Raw genomic sequence first — 21,188 nt, 5'->3', positions numbered from 1 at the left:
AGTCTGTACGTTCATTGCTATCTTGCTATAGCAATTCTCTTATTATTATTTAAGCTTATAATGCCCTGTTCTTAGTAAGGATTGCATTCCTCTGCTTCTATTTGCTTGATAGTCACTTTACTCCTAATTGTTTTGTTTTGTTTTTTTGTCATTTTGTTTTAGGCGAGCTGACCCCTTTCAGTATTTCTTGTAGTGTAGGCCTCGTAGTGGAGAATTTCCTCAATTTTTGTATGTCTAGAAAGGTCTTAATTTCTCCTTTATATATAAAGGAGAGCTTAGCTGGATACGTTATTCTAGGCTGGTAGTTCCTTTCACTTAATAGTTTAAATACTTTATTCCATTCCTTTCTGGCTTGTAAGGTTTGTGCTGAGAAATCCAAGGATAATCTAATGGGTTTTCCTTTATAAGTTACCATTTACTTCTCCCTGGCTGCCCTAAGAATTCTATCTTTGTTGCTAATTTTTGATAATTTTAATACAGTGTGTCTTGATGAAGGCCTTTTCGGGTTGAGATAATTGGGTGTCCTATAGACTTCTTGAATTCCAAGCTCCAGCTCATTCCTTAGATATGGGAAATTCTTGTCCACTATTTGTCTGAAAATGCTTTCTAGTCCCTGCTTCTTTTCCTTGCCTTCGAAAATGCCAATTATTCTAATGTTTCCTCTCCTGATGATATCAGCTAGTTCTTGTATTTCTCTTTCATTATTTTTCATTCTTCGATTTCTCTCTCTTCCTTCTGATTTATTTCTAGCTTTCTGTCTTTGATATCACTGATCTTTTCCTCCATTTGGTTGACTCTATTTTCCAGCTTGCTATTTCATTTTTCAACCTTGCAGTGTGTTTTTTATCTCCACAAGGTCTCTTTGGTTCTTTTTTAGGGTTTCAGTCTCCTTGCTCTGTGCATCTAGTTGTTTTTTCAATTCTTGAAATTGTTGATATGACTCGTTTTGGAACTCACTGAGTTTTTTCAGAAGTACCATCCTGAATTCTCTGTCATTTAAGTTGCATATTTCTATGTCTGTAAGCTTATTTTCTGGAGATTTTTCTCTTTCTTTCTGAGATGCCTTGTCACCTTGGTTGTTCATGGTGTTCAATGGACTGTTTCTCTGCCTAGGCATTAACAGAAGTGTATTCTGCTTTTTCCAGAAAGACGATTTATTATATAAAGGTGTCTTTTTAGCCTGCTGCAAAGAAGGTGCTTTTCTTTTGGTTTCTAGTCAGTGGCTTCTAAGCCTCTTGGATCCCTGCTTTATGTAAAGTCTTAAAAATGCCTTTTTATTTTTGGGTAAATATTTAATAACACTTGCACCCTCAGTTTCAGTCCCTGTCAGTGTCAGCGACAATCTCAGCAGCGTTTCCTCAGATTCCCCTGGGGCTCTGTGTAGTTGGTCTCGGAGGGTATTGGGGGAGGGGCCCTCTGCATTAGGAGTTGAGGGCTGCAGCTCAGCTTCAGTTTTGCAATGGCAGCCGGCAAAAATCAACTGTTGTTTCTCTATGGTCCCTTCCTCCTTCTCTGCTTTCTGCCCTGATGGCTGGGCACTGCTGCCAGCTGGGTGGAACTCACAGCACTCCCAGGCAGGGCTGTTCGGGGAAGTCACAATACCTTCTCCCTTCCCCCTCCTCCTACAGGGAGCTCCGGCTGTGAAGGCAGCTTCTTTGTTTCTCCCAGTCCACCGCCCAATACTGGGGGTTCTGATCTGTGGTAGCTCTTATGTGCAGATTCCACACTCAGATGTGCTGGTGTGCAGTTTGGGTGTTTTTTGCTGAGTTTTAGATGTTCAGCTTATTGTTTTTTCAAGGGGAGAGATCCGGAGATGTCTCTCACTCCGCCATGTTTCTCCAAACCCCTAATTCTGTTGAAAAAGGGATGGCTCAGTGATATGAAGGCTATAGGAACCATGTGGTGAAAATATTAACTGTTCTGAATGTTAAACAAAATTATATTCTTGGGGTAGACCTCACTTGGTCATGGTTTTTTAACATTTTTATATATTTTTGGGTTTAATTTGCTATTCTTTTGTTTAGAATATTTGTACCTATTTTTGGGAGGTTGACTTCAGGAGGTTTCAAGCTCAAGTCTTTAGTTTACTATGCCAGGCAGCTTCAAAATCTGACAAATGTCCTCAGGGCGGAATCAGTGTGTGTTGTGTTAAGTCCCTTTCTTCTAGCAGGATTTTATCTCGTAATGACATGATACTGCTAGAGATTTTCCTCTGACTTCCCATTCCAGGCCTCCAGCCTCCCGAGCTAGCCCCGAATATTACAAAGGCCTCGTGGTTGGGGCTCCTCTGTTTTCCAATCTGTGTTATCTGCCACAAATGAAAACCGAAGTTTCGCTGACTTATTTTGGTGGTCAGAACTTCAGCTTATACTCAGAACCAATAGATGGCCTATGATTGTTAGATCACTTTGGTAAAGCTCTTCCCTCTTTTAAATTTTAAATAACTTAATTTTAATTTCTTTCAAAGCTCTTCAATTATTTTTACTTACATATTGATTGATTGATTGATTGATTGCAATGGGAGAAGTGGCTTACTGCAATTTACTATATCCAGAATCTCCTTCAACTCTTTAGATCTTGTTTTTCTCATTTTGATATGACCCCCCAAAAATTATTCTTAATAAGCCTTGAGGCCTCTAGAAGTTTCACTGTGAGATGTTTTTTCTTATATAGTCTCCTTATACCAGCTTGCCACATAATGATATTTAACAAATGCATTAAATATGATGAGTATAAAAGATAATGCTTATTCTTAGATTTTAACATCAGTAATTATGTAACATAATTAACTGTAACTTATAATGATCTATTTAGAATCCTTGTTTGGAGAAGAAATGTGATACATGTATTCATGTATTTTTTCAGTCAGGTTTCAGATGACTTTATTTGATCAAATATGTCATAATATGTCACAATCTAATTTATGTTTATCAGAATTATATTACTTTATGTTATATTACTTTAGCCATTTTTTCCTATTCTTTTCTATATAAAGCTGTTTCTGAGCACAAGAAGCCATGAAGCTCACAGTTCAGCATGTCAGTTTCCACCATCAACTGATGTAACTAGTGATGTTGGTACCAATTTAACCAGTGTCTGCACAAATACAGGGACCCTTGGATGCTCAGAATTTCCTAACAGAGAATTACAGCATTATCAGGTAATGTTTAGAACAACACTGTTTCTCTGGTTATGATGTAATGCACATGGAAATGCTCTTGATCTAATATTTTGGAAGAAAACATTCAGTCAATTAACATTAACATTGTTCTTTTGAAAATCTGCAGCATCTTTTGAAAATGTCAAGACACTGAGAGGAAATGCAAGAAAGAGAGATTAATGGGGCTTTTCACTTAAGGAGTTAATGGTCATGATGGAAAGACAAAAACATACAGAATTTAAAAAATATATATAAGGGTTAAAGGAAATAAGTTTTGAGGTCCTTTTTTTAAGACAACTGAGTGGGTGATGATAGCAAATGCACTGGCAGTGAATGACATTGTAACCCTTGCCAGGTAGAAGATGAAGTCATGTGTTAAGACCCTGTGGTCCTTGTCCGTGGGTGATCTGCCTCACTCTCCTTCCCTTCCTGACACTGTGGGCCTTCCATTAGCCCTCCTGGTTGTGAACTCATGTGTTTTCAACCTTGACTTAGAAACCATTTAGTACCACCTTGGTTTGGTGCCTAGAAGCAGATTTCCTGTGTTCAGGACTTTTTTTTTTCTTATTATTCTGTTTTTCTCACCATAAATTCTAATCTCTGAGTCTTTCCCTCCCAGGTGAAAACTTAACTTTGACTGATTGGCTTGGAGGTTTGGTTCAGTGCTTCTAGCTCTGATCTACGCTCTTACTCTGGTTACTCCTGTTGTAGAGATAGTTCAGAGAGACTGAGAAAATAGAGCGGATATAATCTTTACGTCAAGAGCCAGTGTGGAAGGATTCTTTTGATAGACAAGACTTACTTAGAGAATACATCTCCTGACCTCGAACAAGGCAGACCAGTCAGAGAGCTGAAAGTTATTTTAGATGCCTTTACTTAGAGACAGATGGAAAACAATGCAGCCTAGGAAGTTTTTGTTTATAAAAATTCACACAGCTAGGTAGTGGCAGTATTAGCACTGGAGCACAGGTCTGAAGTCAGGTTAAGGTGTGTTTCTATTAATTTTGCTCCTCTTTTTAATAGTCAAACCAAAAATGAGGGTAATTACCTCCCTTATCTGAGATGTGTGGTTCTTCCTCTCCCCACCCTTTGGCTTCTTTCTAAGGCCCGGATGACATGGGGCAGGCGGTGCCATTTGTCTTTGGGCTCTCTTAGTTGGTGCCTTGAATTCCCTTGACCGTAGTACCCAAGGCCTCTGCAGTGCTTCTGATTGCCTAGTGGGTGCTGCTCTCAACACCCAGACTGAGGCTTACTGTCTAAGATCGTCTTCCATATTTGGGGACATTTAAGATCTACTCTACATGCTCCAAAGACATCTGCTCTGTGTTTGTTTCTTTCAGTCATAAGGAAAGGGATAATAATGAGATAATTACTGAAATCAAATGTTTTTATTGAATACTTAGTAAGTATAGAGAAACATTACCCATATTATTTCCTTTTTTACTATTTACAGCAATCCTATGCAATAAGTAATGCTATCCACATGAGAAAATCGAGGGTGTGCAAGATAATGCAAATTTCCAAATGTCATCATCCATCTAGTGAAAGCTGGAGTAAAAATTTAAACCTAAATTCGTTAGACTTCATGCCTGTGCTCTTAATTACTACAATGCAGTGCCTCCTGCAAGAATCTAATTATGGAGGATATTTCTTATTTTAATTTTCTCAACACAATTATATCTACCTCTTGTGTTGAGGTTATCCTCCTTTTGATATAAGGCAAGTTGAGAATTAGACAAGAAATTTTTTCAGAATATTAATGGTAAGGGATTTAAATTCAAGACTCTGGTCTGAAGACTTACATATTTTACACTATGCAATATTTCCTCTACAATTATAAATTACATATATAGATAAATATATACCTTATGTACATAAATTACATATATATTTATATATGTAATTTGTTTATATATGGCATTTTAGAGTTTAAAAACTAATTTAATTGACATTAATCCTTATTCTAATCTTGTCACATAGAATTTTGTGAGTGAAAGAATAGGATTAAGGAGGTGAGCATCTTACCCAGTGGAAATAGCCTCTGGGATGATAAACTGGATTTTAACAAATGTTTTCACACTCTGAATTTCATGCTGCCAAATAGTAACCAGTATAAAAGTTAGCCAGAAAATTTCATAAGACATGAATTAACCCAGTTAGAATGAAGACTCCAAGGCAGCCAAATTTCTGATAGTCAACAAGCCAGAAGGAGAGGAAAATTTAATCAGCTGATCTTTTGGGTCATTCAGATTACTGTGTGCAGCTACTTCTATACAGATACATATACAGATACTTCTATGATAGTGGAAGGAACAAAGAGTTTCTAAGAAGCCTTTTTTTTTTTTTTAGTTTGAGATACAGATATATGAATAGAAAGTGTTAGAGGTCAGTGGAAATTTCTACGTTCTTATATTAAAGATAGTATAAGGAACAAGTCCTTTCTAATTGAAAACTTATGTTTGAGTCAGTATTTATTATTAGATGCTATTAAGAGAGTGTTTTATGCTTATACTTTTTACAGTGAAGTAATATGTGTATATGTGTTTTTATATATATATATGAAAGATTATCAATGGCACTAATTTTTTTAAACATTTTATTTCATCTCAAGTAACTTTATATAAATTCTTTCCAGGAGACTTGCAATGTCTTCAGTGACTGGTCTTTGTGGAAAATCTTCCTGGCTTGTCTCTTAGCCTGTGTGATAACAACAACAATTGGAGTACTCATAGTGTGTCTGGTATATAATGGGAAAAATAATAATGCATCTGTTGTTACACAACTTCCCACTACAACGTCTACTACTGTGGGTTCTACAGAACCCACAACCACAACACTAGCCACCACTTCCACAGAACCACCTACCACAGCGGCCAGTACTACCACTGAATCTACAACCAGAACGGTAACAACTGAGGCCTCTACTGGATCCACATCCACAACAGGAACTACTCATTCCACAGAACCACCTACCACCACTGCCAGCACTATTACTGATGCTCCAACCACAATGGGCAGTAGATAGGTCCTACAGAATCCCCAACCACAACAGCAGCGACCACTTTCACAGAAGCACCTACAACACCTACCAGTACTACCACTGAGCCTGTAGCCACAACATCCACCACTGTAGCTTCTACAGGAGCCACAGCTGCAGCTGCCACTTCATCTGAACTGCCTAGCCCAACTGTGGGCTCATGTTTATGTGAACCTACCACTGTAAACTCTAAGCATTGTCCTTTCCACTGTCAGCATCACTACAACTGCAGTTATCTTTTGTCTTACACCTAACCAGGAATACCATGTGCATGTTTACTGAATCTATAACTATAGTTACTTAACAGACTCTCATTATGAGATTACAATACCAGGTCAACTCTTTCTCATCCACAATGGCAACCCCTCTCTCCAGCTGACACTACAACTATAAATCATTCAACAAATTCAACTCAAATTTGAAAAATTCTTATTTCAAATGAACCTACAATAGTATCAGTTGAACTGAGTCTCCAGAGACTGCTATTCTTCCGTCGAATATACATCACCCTCAATAGGTACATACACCTTAGTGACTGAATTTAGTCTATTTTCTTATGCAAGTTAAGCATCTTCAACCTCCACTGCCACCATCTCAGGTAAAAATAAAATCAACACGGATGCTACCAACTCAACTGGCTTCCCAATCAAACACCATAATGACTTCAGCTGTATTTATAATATTCATAATCATTACCAATTAATAGAAAATTAACATCACCTTCTAAGTAATCTATTATCACAACGCAGGTAGCAATTCTACTGCCCCTTCAAATGACTCCATAGCCACAACAGCATTACACCAACAAAGCATTGTTAGTACCTTATTTTACAGTAGAGACTGATCCTGCAGTCATAGTACCATTTCTATGCATCATCATTCCTACAGCACCATCATTTCTACTGTACTTACTACTGCAACACACAACACTTTACTAAACTCTTCAACCTCATCACTGAATCTATAAGCTCTGTAACTTCTACTGACATGCCATTCAGTGCCATCCATTCCTTATTCATCTGCACCAAATGCTACCTCTATTAAATGTAAATCCAATATGTCACATCATTGCTCACACTTGACAGAAATGGCAAATTCATAATGACCTCTGCCATTGCAACTATAGTTAGGATGCTTGCAAATTAAATTTTAATATCCACTATCATTCCTCCCATAGCTGAATCTATATCTACCTTGGTACTATAGATGATTTCATGACTAAAAACTGCTAACATTTACTGCAACAACTATCAAGAATTACTTAATGACCAGTGCCGCTATTATAATGATAACGAATTTTACCCCCAAAACAACATTTAGATTTAACAATTCAGTATGGAGAATCTCAATATTTGTGAGATTTTAAATAATGCAGTTTCCATACAAAGTAAATCCAATATTTTGATTTATGTTGGAAACCTTTTGTTATTTATTAAAATGTTACCAAATGTGAATAAATCATTTGTTATTCCAAAGTTTTAGTCTTTAATACATAAATTCTGTATGTTTTAAGGAAAAGACATTCTATATGGTGAGAGTATGTTAAATACATTTACTACCATGTTTTCTTTTTATATTGTGTAAAATTATTTTCATTTCATTTTCTCTTTAAATCATTTTGATTTTGAAGTCATATTTTAAATGTGTTATCTCTATTTTAAGTTTAATAAATTAGTTTTCTATTTTTTACAGTAATCTTATAAAAACACTCTATTAAATACTTTAATAAACATCTACTTCTGCCTGCTGTCTGCCTAAATACTGGAGAATATTCAGAAAAGTAAAATAATATAAATAGTAAGAAACTTACAAATTTGAATTCTGTTATTTAGAATTCTTGGTAACTGACAGATTTAAATTAGTGTTATGGTACTTACAACTAACTCACTGCAGTCCCACCAAATCAGAATCATCGAGGGTGGGCCATAAATCAATATTTTTCAAAAAGTGTGCAGATAGGATTGATAACCAGAGGTTGAAGCATTAAACCCAGAAGGGCATCATGAGTTGTTACATCTTTTGGATGATGTTAATGAGGTTGATAGAAATCAGGAAGTATGTTTTTAAGCATTAACAAATATCAATGCCATTTGTTGGTGTTAATTTGACCTGTAAACAAAAAGTGGCTGTGTAGTGTGTAGACACATGAACATGTGGTTGGGAGTGGGTGGAAAATGCTTTTCTTATCCAAAAGAAAAAGATATATTTTCAAGCAATTTAAACAAATATTTAAATAGCCACAATGCTAATTAAAAATGATTTTCAACATTCTTTCAAGTCAGTTCTACAGAGATGCTTTCCTGTATTTTGTTAGCACTGAAATTATATGCAACTAATGTAATAAAACTTGATTAAAACCCTTTAATTCTATTTCATTATTTTTTGTGATACTTTGTATTATTTATTAAATGTATCACTGACTGGACTCTTCTCTTTTGTTAAAGAAGACACAGTTTTTACTATTTTCCAGTTCCACATCTCTGCAGTGACCTGGCTTCTGTTTAACCAGTATGTGTACCTAGTAACTAGTAGGTAATAAATATTTATCTCATAAATAAAAACAACAACAATTATAAGAATTTATTACTAAACTGAAGTTTTTAGAATTGGAATTATACTGTTAAATCATCTTCTAATATATTTTTTATGTTAACTTATTCTAGTTAGTATTTTTCTAAATTTTTTTTTACTTGAGTACAATATATGTACAGAAGATGCTCAGATCATAAGTTACAGCTCAGTGAATTATCACCAGCTGTACACACCCATGCCCAAATCAAGAAGTAGAACAGTAACAGCACTTCAGAAGGCCCTATGTGCACACCCAATCACTACCTCCTTTTTCCTTTCCCCAAGGTGAACACTGTCTGGATTTCTAACACCACGAACACTCTGTCTGATTGTAAATGTAATAGAAATGGAATGGTACTCTTTTGTGTCTGGCATCTTTAGCTCAGCCTTTTATTTGTGAGATTCCTGCATATTTTTTTGCTTCCACTAATGGGTGCTTCAGTATGATTGTGGAATACTAATGTATTGTATTACTATGGCATGATTTATTTATCCATTATTTTGTTGGTGGACATTCAGGTTATTTTTAGTTTTAGATATTACTAAAATTGTTGCTTTGTGCAAAATTGTTGTATGTATCTTTTGGTCTGCATATTACACTTTGAGCTTTTACCAGAAAATTATAGTTGGATTATAGAGTAAGACAATGTTTAATGATAGGAGCGACTTCCAAACAGTTTTTCAAAAGGATTGCAGAGTACCTACACTCCCACCAGCATTATGTGAGAGTTCTGGTTACAGCACATTCACACCAACATGATTTTGTCAGCCTTTTTCACTGTAGTCATTTTGGTGGCTATGTAGTAGCACCTGTTCAAGTGTTAACATCCATTAAGGAGACTGCAATGGCATTTTATAACAACAGATGGTGCTATGGTGCTACTGTTTTTTTTTTTCTTTTTTAGAATTAATCAGTTATTTTACCTCACGCATTAAAAATAATTATTGGAGTTAGGTAAAAGTCAAATGACTAACTTTTGTCTTTTAAGAAGTGGCATTAAAAAAGCCTTAATGAGGAACATGACGGTGGCGCAAAAATTATTAAGACTTACTATTAGGGAGAATGTGATTTATTTTGAGTATCTCTCGTAGAAAACAAAATCAGGGTAAACAGATTGAAGTTCCTGAGAGGAAGACATTGACTTCACATAGAGGACAATGAGCTAGCAGGAGAGTCAACCCAGAAAGGAATACCGAACCCCAGAAAATGGACTAACTCCCTGTCACTGTAAGTAGCACACAGAGGCTGGAGTAAAAAGAGTTCATTCACTTCCATTTATTGGAATTTGACCTAATGTCTATGGTCCTTTTAACTCAAAAATAATTTTATCAATTTACAAAAGCAGAGTATTATTTACAATAAAACACAACTATTATTTAAATGAACTTTAGAATTTATATTTAAGTCAAATATTACATGTATTACAAATTGTAATAAGACTAGAAAATCAACTCCAACAAAATAAGTGCTTGTCTGTTTTATATATTGCTTTATAAATCCCCATTGCCCAGAGAAAAAGTGTCTTATTCTCTGTAAACATTTGCTTGATGATTTAAAAACTGCAATATTCTATGAATAAAAACACATTTGACATTTTTAAGTAGACTCAATAGAATCTAGTGTAATGTGGAATTAGGAAAAAATCATCAATATGGATCAAACACTTGCTTTTTTCCCTTTTGAGTAATTATTGTTGATCTAAAATGTTATCTAAATAACCTTTCATTAATTCTAATTATTCTTCAATTTATAATTTGCATAATAATAATCCTTTATTAATATTAATTTGTTGAAATGATATCCTTTCATACTGGGAGTTGAATTAAGTAAAAAATTAACCATCCTTGTTTTTTATGATAATCACAAAAAATGTGTAAAATTTTTCTATTTTAAATCTTATACAGTTAATTTATACAAGACACTAATTGAGTATCAGTTCTGATGGGCTTTAAAAATTTTTAGTACCTCCCGTGTATTTTTATGATGACTTTTTCATACATTTAAATTAATTGACTAATACTAGCAATATAATTATCACTAACTGCACTATATTTTTCAACTTCTTACCTGGCTGTTTCTATGTTAATCAAACAATAAAAATCATGAACTAAAATAATCCCTTTGCCTAAGAATTGCCAAAAATGAGAGAAGGGGAATTATTATACTGGTCTTAGCCAATTGGTAGACTGTGTGTGTTTTAATTGTCATCAGACAATAGTAAAATTTAAGCAAAGGAGGGCTGTGTGTGTGTGTGTGTGTGTGTGTGTGTGTGTGTATGTGTGTGTGTTGGGAGTGGTAAAAATAAAGCAATCTAAAGCAGGTCTAAGATGGCACTGTAGGTGGATGCTGAGCTAATCCCCCTCCCCAGAACACAGCAAACACCTACACCTACATTTAGAGCAGGTCCTCCTGAGAGACAACTGAGAGCCCATTGAACAGCTTCTGCACAACAAGCAAGAGAGGCGGAGAGAGAGAGAGAGAGAGAGAGAGAGAGAGAGAGAGAGAGAGAGAGAGAGAGAGAGAGAGAAAGAGAGAAACATTGTGATACCCGTATTCAGGGCTGCCCCATGCAGAGTTAGTGAGGCACTGATGCATACCATGGAGCTGCACTGCCGAGACAGTGTGACTGTGCATCAGCACAAGGCTGCCTCGCCCTGAGGAAGGGCTGAGCTAGAAAGGTGATGAGACACTAACACTCAAAGCAGTCCAGTTCAGACCCTGCTCTGGCAACAGATAAAGCAACAGGGAATGCCAAGCGCATACCAAGCAGCCCTGCCCACAACAGGCAGCCCCACCTAGATCAGAGGGGCAAGAAAGAGTGCGTACACCAGGTTGTGTCACCTAGAACCCACTTCTTCAGGCCAGCCAACACACTAAACACTGCACATGCCTACCCCTACTACAGCTGACCTGCCAAAACTCTCCAAAACACAGTCTTCACAGAGACCACTTTTTCAAGACGAGGACAGATGGCTATATCATATAACTACAGGAATGAACACAGAAAGAAAAAAAATGGGGAGACAGAAGAATATGCCCCAAACGAAGGAACAAGAAAAACCATAAGGAAAGAGGAATAAAGAATTGCCTGATAAGAAATTCAAAGAAACAGTATAAGGATGTTCAACAACTTGAGAGTAGAATAGAGGAACTCAGCCCCTCAACAGATAAAAAATGTAATAAAGAATCAGAGATAAAGAATACAATAACTGAAGTGAAGAATACATTAGAAGGAATCGACGCTAGATTAGTTAGGACAGAAGAACAGATTAGTGACCTGGAAGACAGAATAGTAAAACTCACCCAACGACACTAGCAAAATGAGATCCAGTAAGATGAGGCCCACATCAAGACATATTATAATTAAAATGGCAAAAGTTAATTATAAAGAGGCATTTTAAAAGGCAGCAAGAATGAAACAAGTTACTTACAAGGGAAACTCCATAAGGCTATCATCTGCTTTCTCAGAAGCAACCTTACAGGCTAGAAGGATGTGGCAGGAAATATTCGAAGTGCCAAAAGAAAAGAAACTACAACCTCAAATACTATATCTGGCAAGGTTATCATTCAGAACTGAAGGAAAGATAGAGTTTTCCAGACAAGCAAAAACTAAAGGAGTTCACAACCACAAACAAGACTTACAAGAAATGTTAAATGGTCTTCTTTTCACAGAAAAGAAAGGACCATAAGCATCAGTAAAACAGAAGCACCAGACTCAAGGACTGAGGATGGCAGTGATGGACACATCCAAACCCTTGAACACTGTCTCAGAAACCCCAAAGATACACCATGGGGCAAAGCGATGCCACTTCTTTGTGTTCAAAGTTCCAAAAGACCTTTACCATTTTCATGTCTCTAATGCAAAGTTTCCCCAAACAGATTTTTTTGAATGTTCTTCCCAGGAGACACCTGAAGAAAAAGGACCCCTCTAGAAGATCCACAATCTATGTTAGAATAAATAAGAAAAACAGGGGGGAAAAAACCTCACTGGTAAAGGCAAATATACAGTAAACACCATGAATAAACCTCTAAAAAAGCTAATATGAAAGTTATAAAAGTGGCAAATTAGGTATAACTGCAATAAATAATCAGGGTATACACAAAATAAAAAGATATAAAACATGATGTCAGAAACAAAGAGTGGAGAGGGAATAAAAGTCAGTACTTTTAGAATGTGTTTGAACTTAAATGCTTATCAGCTAAAAATAGACTGCTACAGATACAATTGGATAAATGTGAAACTCATGGTAACCATAGACCAAAAACATACAAAAATACATAAAAAACAAAGAGAAAGGAATCCCATCAAAAACACTTAAAAAAATCAAAAGGAAAGAGATCAAGAGAAGGAAAAGAGAACAGAGAACAATGTACCCCTCCACCCCCCAAAAATGAATATAATAGCAAACACATACTTATTGATAATTACTTTAAATGTAGATGGACTAAATGCTCCAATCAAAAGGAAAGAGATCAAGAGAAGGAAAAAAGAACAGAGAACAATGTACCCCTCCACCCCCCAAAAATGAATATAATAGCAAACACATACTTATCAATAATTACTTTAAATGTAGATGAACTAAATGCTCCAATCAAAAGACACGGGATGGCAGAATGAATTAAAAAAAAAAAAAAAAAAAAACAAGACCCCTCTATATGCTGCCTACAAAAGATTTACATTAGAATGAAAAACACATACAGACCGAAAGTGAAGGGATGGGAAAAAAATACCCCATGCAAATAGAAATAAAAAGAAAGTTGAGGTAGCAATACTCATATCAGACGAAATAGATTTTAAAACAAAGAATGTAAAAAGAGTCAAAGAAGGACATTGCATAATTTTAAAAGGGTCAATCGTAGAAGAGGAAAAGATAATTGTTGACTATCTATTCACCCAACATAGGAGCACCCACATATATAAAACAAATATTAATGGACATAAAGGCAGAAATTAACAGTAATACAATAATAGTTGGACTTTAATACTCCACTTAACTCAATGGATAGATCATCCAGACAGAAAATTAATAAGGAAATAATGGCCTTAAATGCCATATGAGATCAGTTGGACTTAGTAGACATTTACAGAGCATTTCATCCAAAAACTGCAGATTACACGTTTTTCTCAAGGGCGCCTGGTACTTTTTTCAGGATAGATCACATGCTAGGCCACAAAACAAGCCTCAATCCGTTCAAGAAAATTGGAATTATACCAAGCAATTTTTTGACCGCATGATATGAAACTAGAAATGGATTACAGGTAGAAAACTGGACAAAACACAAATACATGGAGATTAAACAATATCCTTGTAAACAACGAATGGATCAAAAAGGAGATCAAACAGAAGATCAAAAACTACCTAGAAACAAATTAAAATTAAAACACAACTTTACAAAATTTATGAGATGCACAAAAGTAGTTACAAAAGGAAAGTTCATAGCTACATAGGCCTACCTCGAGAAGTAGAAAAATCCCAAATAAATCATCTAAATTTACATCTAAAGAAACTAGGAAAAGAAGACCAAAGTAAGTAGAAGGAAGGAAATAATAAACAGAGCAGAAGTAAACAACATAGGGAATAGAAAAACAATAGAGAAGATCAGTGAAACTAAGAGCTGGTTCTTTGAAAGGATAAAATTGACAAGCCTCTAGCAAGATTCATCAACAAAAAAGAGAGAAATAAAATCAGAAATGGAAGACAAGAGTTCACAACCGACACCACAGAAATACAAAGGATTATTAAAGAATACCAAGAACAGTCGTACACCAACAAATCGGACAATCCAGAAGAAATAAATTTCTAGAAACATACAACCTTCCAAGAAACAGAGAATCTGAACAGACTGATTACTAACAATGAAGTTGAAGCAGTAATCATTTAATCTTTAAGTACTTTAGTGTGCATCTCAAATGTAAGGGCATTTTTCTTACATAAACAAAATGCTATGACTACACCCGACTAAATTAATAGTAAATCTTTTTTTCATATATTTTTAAATTGAAGTATAACTTACATTAAATGAAATATACAAAACTTAAGTGCGGCCTCAAGGAATTGTTTTCTTCTGTTTATAAATCCACATAAACTTCAACCAGAACAAGACCTAGGACATCAAACAATAAGACCATACAAGTAGGTTCTCTTGTGCCTTCCCTAAGTCTGTATTCCACTAAGGATCACGACTGTCTGACTTCTATTACCATAGCTTCAATTTGCTTATTTTAAAACTCCACGTAAATGGAAACATACGATATGTATTATTTTGTGTCTGACTTCTTTAACTCAGCATTATGTCTGTGAGCTGCAAAAGGTATCACAGTTGTTTCTGGGTCCAAACAGACTAAATGTCTGACCATGGGACACCAAGTAACTATATGAGCTTAGCTCTCTGTTATGCACTGACCCACCAAATCATGAAGTTGGGCATGGGCAGCAGTACACACCTTCGAGAGGAGGTACTGCACATGTCCCAGGCTTCAGTGAAAGGAGATACACCATTAGGGCATTATGACCCAGTGGATCCAGTAGAGGTCCAGGAGATTGTAGAAAACAGATGTGGAATCTAGCCTCTGGTAAGCCCCAATCAGAGACCCAGGGTTATTAGACAATAGCATGTCCTACTCTGCAAATACCTTTTCTCCATTTGGGGCAGCTGCAGTAAGTTCCCTTGAAAGTGTGTGCTCACTGCTTCGCTCTCCCAACTTCAGTGACTCGGTGGACCAGGTAACACTGATTAGAGGACAGCCTGACGGGTTACTAATGGGTTGATAAATGAGTCAGGGAAACACATGAAAAAATTGCATACATTGCCTCCCAAATTTAAAAGGCACTCAGCAATATGCCACTGACATAGTAGACATAAAAGATAAAGCAACTTGCCTTTCACTTGAGAATGTTATCTTTGTGTATTTCCCCACCTACAGAGGACAGTGTCCACAGAGCTTTCCAGAGATCGTGCTGCTGCCCTCGTTGATCGTCTTTTCACTGCATAATAAAGACCCTTCTCCTCTGGATCCTCTCATGGTGTGGGTGAGAAACACCTGACAAATCCCGTGCAACATATCTATTCCTATTATATCAAAGAAGTTGTGTCATTTCAGCTCCATTAAATATAATCCACCACTGTCCTGGTTTTATGCAACCAAATGAGCAATCTGTTAATGCTGTTCTAAGCCTCTCAAGCCAGTATGTTGAATCCAGAACATTGACTGGCTATACCTACATCGTTACATTTGGCCCAATCCGATGTGGTGACTCTCTCTCTCTCTGGATCATCACCCTCAGAATATATTTGCACACACATATCCTGTCAATATTATTTAGCTGCATAATCCCACTGTCTGGGAATTGGTCACTGGAAAATAGCTTGAAATATAGAAAATAACACCTTCCAGTATTACTCATAATTGAAAACATACAATAACCTAAAAGCTTAGCTCAGCTAATTCACACCTAACATGATGTTGCACCTGACATTGACAATAAATGTGATGTTTTTGAAGACTTTTAATTACTGGGGCAAATGCATATGCTAAAATGCTAACTGAAAAAGAAGACACTTATATGTGTGTATGTGTGTGTGTGTATTATGTGTTCATAATTCGAAAAATGTATGAGAAAAAGCTTTCCAATTCCTGTAGCATGAAAGCAGCTCCTTACTTCTGAATCTCTCTACATTTATTTCTAAAACCCATACAAAGATAAAAAGAGCAAACTAAAAATAATTCCACAAGAAACATCTTTTGTGTAATGTAGAAAACAAAGAAGCCTATAAACTCCCACTTAAATGTAAGCAGGGTGAAAAAGAAAGGTGAAACCAGCAGAATAATTTTCCTACCATACATGCTAGAAAAATTTTAAATGCTTGACAATGCTATGGTTTAATACTTATGAAAAATGGGAATACTGTTATTGTAGTGAGTGATTATACAACCTTGGAAACAATTTTGGAGATATACGGTAAATTTGAAAAAGTACATGTCTTATGATCCAGGAATTTTACTCTTAATTATGCATCCAGAAATATTTTAATTAATGTTCCTAAGAAGACATATACTAGAATATTCATAACATTATTGCTTATAATAGTAAATATGGAAGCAAACTCAATTTCTATCAATAGGAGAATAGATTAATAATTATGATGTAGTCAATCAAACGCTATAAAACAGTGCAAATGAATAAAATAGAGTTACAGCTGTCAGTGTAGTTGAATTTTCTAAATGTAATCTGGGCCCTCAAAAACATATTGTGGAAAAAATAGATGATAATAGACTTACATAAATTTTAAAACATGCAAACAATATTGTATATTTTTGGAATATATTAGAAATACATGGGAAATATAAACATCAAATTGAGGAGAGTGGTTACCTCTGGTAGGGAGAAAGGAGAATATGATCAGGAATAAGGAATAAGCCATTCTAGCCAATTATCAAACCTGAGAAGGGGAACGTGTGATTTATAGTCAGTTGGTCAGCAGTGGTTTGAGACTTGAGATTGGTGTCTGAAGTTGGGCAGTTTTGTGGGACTGAGCCCTTTAGTTGTGGGATCTGATGCCGATTCTGGGTAGATAGTGTCAGAATTGAATCAAATTGTAGGACGCCCAGCCGGTATCTGAAAAGCTGGAGAACTGGTTGGTATGGAAAACACCTACACTTTGGCTTTAGAAGTGTTATGGTAAAAAAGCAACCCTGAATTTTTTAAGCTGCGTAAGAATGGGAATTTGGCTATTGACAAGATTATTTTTTATACTCTACATATAATTGAAATATTACTGCAAACATTTTTTAATCAGTGTGTCTGGGGCACAGCATGCAATATGTGAAATCATGCAGAATGAAGATTAAGAGGTGAGCAAAGGCCAGAATAGAAAAGGGCAAAAATATTTGGGGAAACTGGCTTGGCGAGTGAATTTTACTTTGTTTACAAAATGCGTTAAAATATTACCAGCCACAGGCAAACTGGGTAATAACTAAAGCAACGGAATCAGCACTTAGGAAAGTAAGCAAGGCTGTTATTAAAGGTAAGTCCGACTTTGCTCAAATGAAATGGACTTCATTTAATCTATTCAATACAACATAGATCTTTTTCTTCATTTCTTTTAAATAACACTTATAGAAAAATCTAACTTCACAAACTCTTTACTGGCAAGAGTATTCTATCTTATCTATATTTAATAACAATCATTTATTTTTGTATTGTTAATGATAGTTGCTAATGGTCCAATGACCACATACAATTTTAGTCTGACAGTTTTACAAAACTCATTGGTTGATGGAATAGAAATTTTTATAGCTATTTAGTAATGGGTTATTAAGTTAACATGACAGCAGCATTAATAAAAACATGACTACTAATGCAACAATAACGATAACAATAGCTGATACTTATGGAGTGCACACTCTATGCAGACACTGCTCTAGTTCTTTTGCAATTATTTAGTCATAAACCCTCACAGCAAATCTACAAGTGGGAATTTTAGTGTCCTCGTTTTGAAGATGAGCAAGGAGTGGCAAAGAAGCCCTTAACTCACAGCCAAAACGTAAGCACTATCACCCCATGAGGTGAAGAGCCCCAGATGACGCTACATTATTTTTGAGATGTAACAAAACTTTTGACCAAGATCCATAAATTCCTGAACCTATTCTTCTCCCATTTTCACTTTATCTTGTCCTTTCCCCTCTTTTCACATACCTCTTCTCCTCTTCTGCACCGGACTCACCCATGTTCAACCCTTATCAGCCCTTTTTCTCAACAATATTTTGCAATTATTGTATTATTTGTTAATTATACACAAATCTGATTTGCCTCCCTGTTCTATTAGCATATAAATTCTAAGAGTAGAGCCCTTTGCTGTTGCTGTTAACAGTTTTTACACTGCTGTGTGTCCAAGAGAAACCCAGCGAAGATATATCATGAACTAGACAAATGATTTGTCTTCTTGTCCTTGTCATGGCTTGCAAGTTCCATTGCGTAGAGCATAATATGGATGACGCAGAGTCTCTTTGTATGAGAATTTTCATTAGTATAGTGTAGTATAGTATGCATTATGTTAGTATATTACCATAGTTTCGTATAACAATATCCTGTATATAGAGGAATGGAAAGTACTCTGACCTTAACACTGGAAGATCTGGACTCCAGGGCTTGCTATTGTGTCATTATAGCATAATAATAACAACAATAATAATAACAATAATAATGATAACTTCGACTCTTTTTCCTTCAATATTCTCATTTCGAAAATGACCTGAACAGGTTTCACCTGATAAGCTGCAAGGGCATTTTCAGCTCTAACATTCTATTCCTTATATGAATAGAGGCTTCCTAATATATATATGCTCCACCTACGGCAGCTTGCAATATGAGGGGCGTTTCATACATGCATGATGGAGAAGATGAGATGACGTGTATTCCTGATCTGGAATATCAGTAACTTATAAAATTAGTTAAAATATGATATGTAATAATCTGTCTAGATTTTTTTGTCTTCAGAGGATAAGAAAATACTTATTTCTTTTAAAAGTCTTTTCTTTTTTAAATTAAGTTTATTGGAGTGACATTGGCTATTAAAATTATATAGGTTTCCAGTGTATAATTCAATCTGTATATTGCATTGTGTGTTCACCACACAAAGTCAAATCTTCAGTTACCGTGTATCTGACCCCGTTTACTCTTTTCTATCTACCCCCTCCTCCCTCTCCCTCTGGTAACCACTCAACTGTTGTCTGTGTCTATGAGTTTTTATTTGTTTATCTTTTGTTGTTGTTGTTGCTTTCAGTTTTATATCCCACATGTAAGTGAAATCATATGGTTCTCAACGTTTTCACTTAGTATGATAATCTCAAGATCCATCATGTTGTTCCAAATGGCAATATTTCATCTTTTCTTATGGCTGAGTAATATTGCATTGTATATATGTACCATATCTTCTTTATCCAATTATCCAATTATCTATCGAAGACACTGGTTGTTTCCATGTTTTGGCCACTGTGAATAATGCTGCAGTGAACATAAAAGTACATATATCTTTATAGATAAAAGTCTTTCTTTATGCCATTTAAAAGTCACACTCTTGTTTATTTTTCACAGAAATTTTAACTTTAGAAATTCAACACCATGACTCCCTATTCACTTATGCTTTATCTCTATAGCCTATCACATGTTCAAATGACCAAGAAGCTCACAGCCCTGCATGCTGGCATCTACCTTCCAATGACATAATGAATGATGTCCCTTAACTGGCGTCTGTGTGAGCCGAGGCTTCTCGCACACTCAGCATACCCACATACAGAATTATCTTATACACAGGTAATGTTGGTATACAGCTTTTACCCAGATTGGCATGTGCTCTGTATGGGGATACATTTGTTCAATTTTTCCCCAGGAAATGTATTTAAGCATTTAATTTACCTACATTTATATCAAGTATGTTTTGTGCTCTCCATATAATTATGTGACTGAAGCATTACACAAGGAGAAGAATATTTAATCATCTCTGTTTTCAAAGAGCTCGTGTTCTAGTTGGGGCTCAAATATTCATACACAGAGAGAACATATATGAAAATAAAAGGAATAAATGTAAAATACAAATGCAAAGTTGGAGAAGGACAAGGGAGCAAATATGTTGGCAATGTAGGGTTTAATTACACCCCAGTGGGAGACTGGGTCGTGTTTAAAGCTTTGAGGGTCCCACTTTATTGGTGATCACTTTATTTCCAACAGTGTTCCAGCCTCTGAACCTGTATGTGGCATTTTCTTTAGCTCTCTTGGTTCTGACCTCTGATGCATATGACCTTGATGTAGAAACCTGGTTCTGTTCTCTAGATTTTCTCCACTCTCTTTGGAGACTAGACCCAGTTGTTCTTGGTTGTAGACCCTATCCGTTGGCTAAATTAACTTTACCTCAGGACTGTTTCTCTATATCTTCAGCCTTAGAATAGATAGAAACTTGACCTTGACTATAAATTACTTATTGTGCTTGGAAGTTTGGTTGGGTTCCCCTGACTCTGGAATTCCTACCCTCTGTTGCTTAATCTTGCTGTAGAAGTTTAGTAGAAAGAGTCTGTATCTTGTTTCTTGATTCTCAGTTAAAAAATATAAACTGTTTATACTGTTGCTGGGGCAATGTGAAAGAATGAATGAGCTCCATAGGGCGGAGTAAGAAAATATTTCTTCTTGTTTGCAGAGGCAGAGTAGTTTATATGCGTCATAGAACTGAAAGAAGTCTTAGATAACATCTAATCTGATAGTTCTTACCCCAAGCTGCATTTTAGAGTCACCTAGAGATTGTTTATGAAGTACCAATGTCTGAGCCCCACCCCAGACCAATAAAATCAGAAACTCTGGGGGTGGGCTCCATGAGTCAATATTTTTAAAATGCTTCAGGTGCATCCAATGTGCAACCAGTGATGC

The 21,188-nt window shown here is 35.8% G+C and overlaps 1 protein-coding gene across 1 annotated transcript in view; it reads left to right on the top strand.

Moving 5' to 3' along the window:
* Positions 1-7,595, top strand: part of LOC107196263 (dynactin-associated protein-like) — a 46,002-nt gene extending 38,407 nt beyond the window's left edge. The window contains exons 3-4 of the mRNA XM_015595630.2: positions 2,996-3,160; positions 5,796-7,595. Coding sequence (XP_015451116.1) covers positions 2,996-3,160; positions 5,796-6,185 — 555 coding nt within the window. The 3' untranslated portion in view covers positions 6,186-7,595. The remainder of the gene's footprint in view (positions 1-2,995; positions 3,161-5,795) is intronic.
* Positions 7,596-21,188: the final 13,593 nt, after the last annotated feature.

This window comes from Pteropus alecto, unplaced genomic scaffold (genome assembly GCF_000325575.1).
Source record: "Pteropus alecto unplaced genomic scaffold, ASM32557v1 scaffold146, whole genome shotgun sequence".
In the NCBI taxonomy this organism is placed as follows: Eukaryota; Metazoa; Chordata; class Mammalia; order Chiroptera; family Pteropodidae; genus Pteropus; species Pteropus alecto.
Note: the sequence above shows the minus strand (reverse complement) of the source record. Positions and strands in the feature narration are given on the sequence as shown.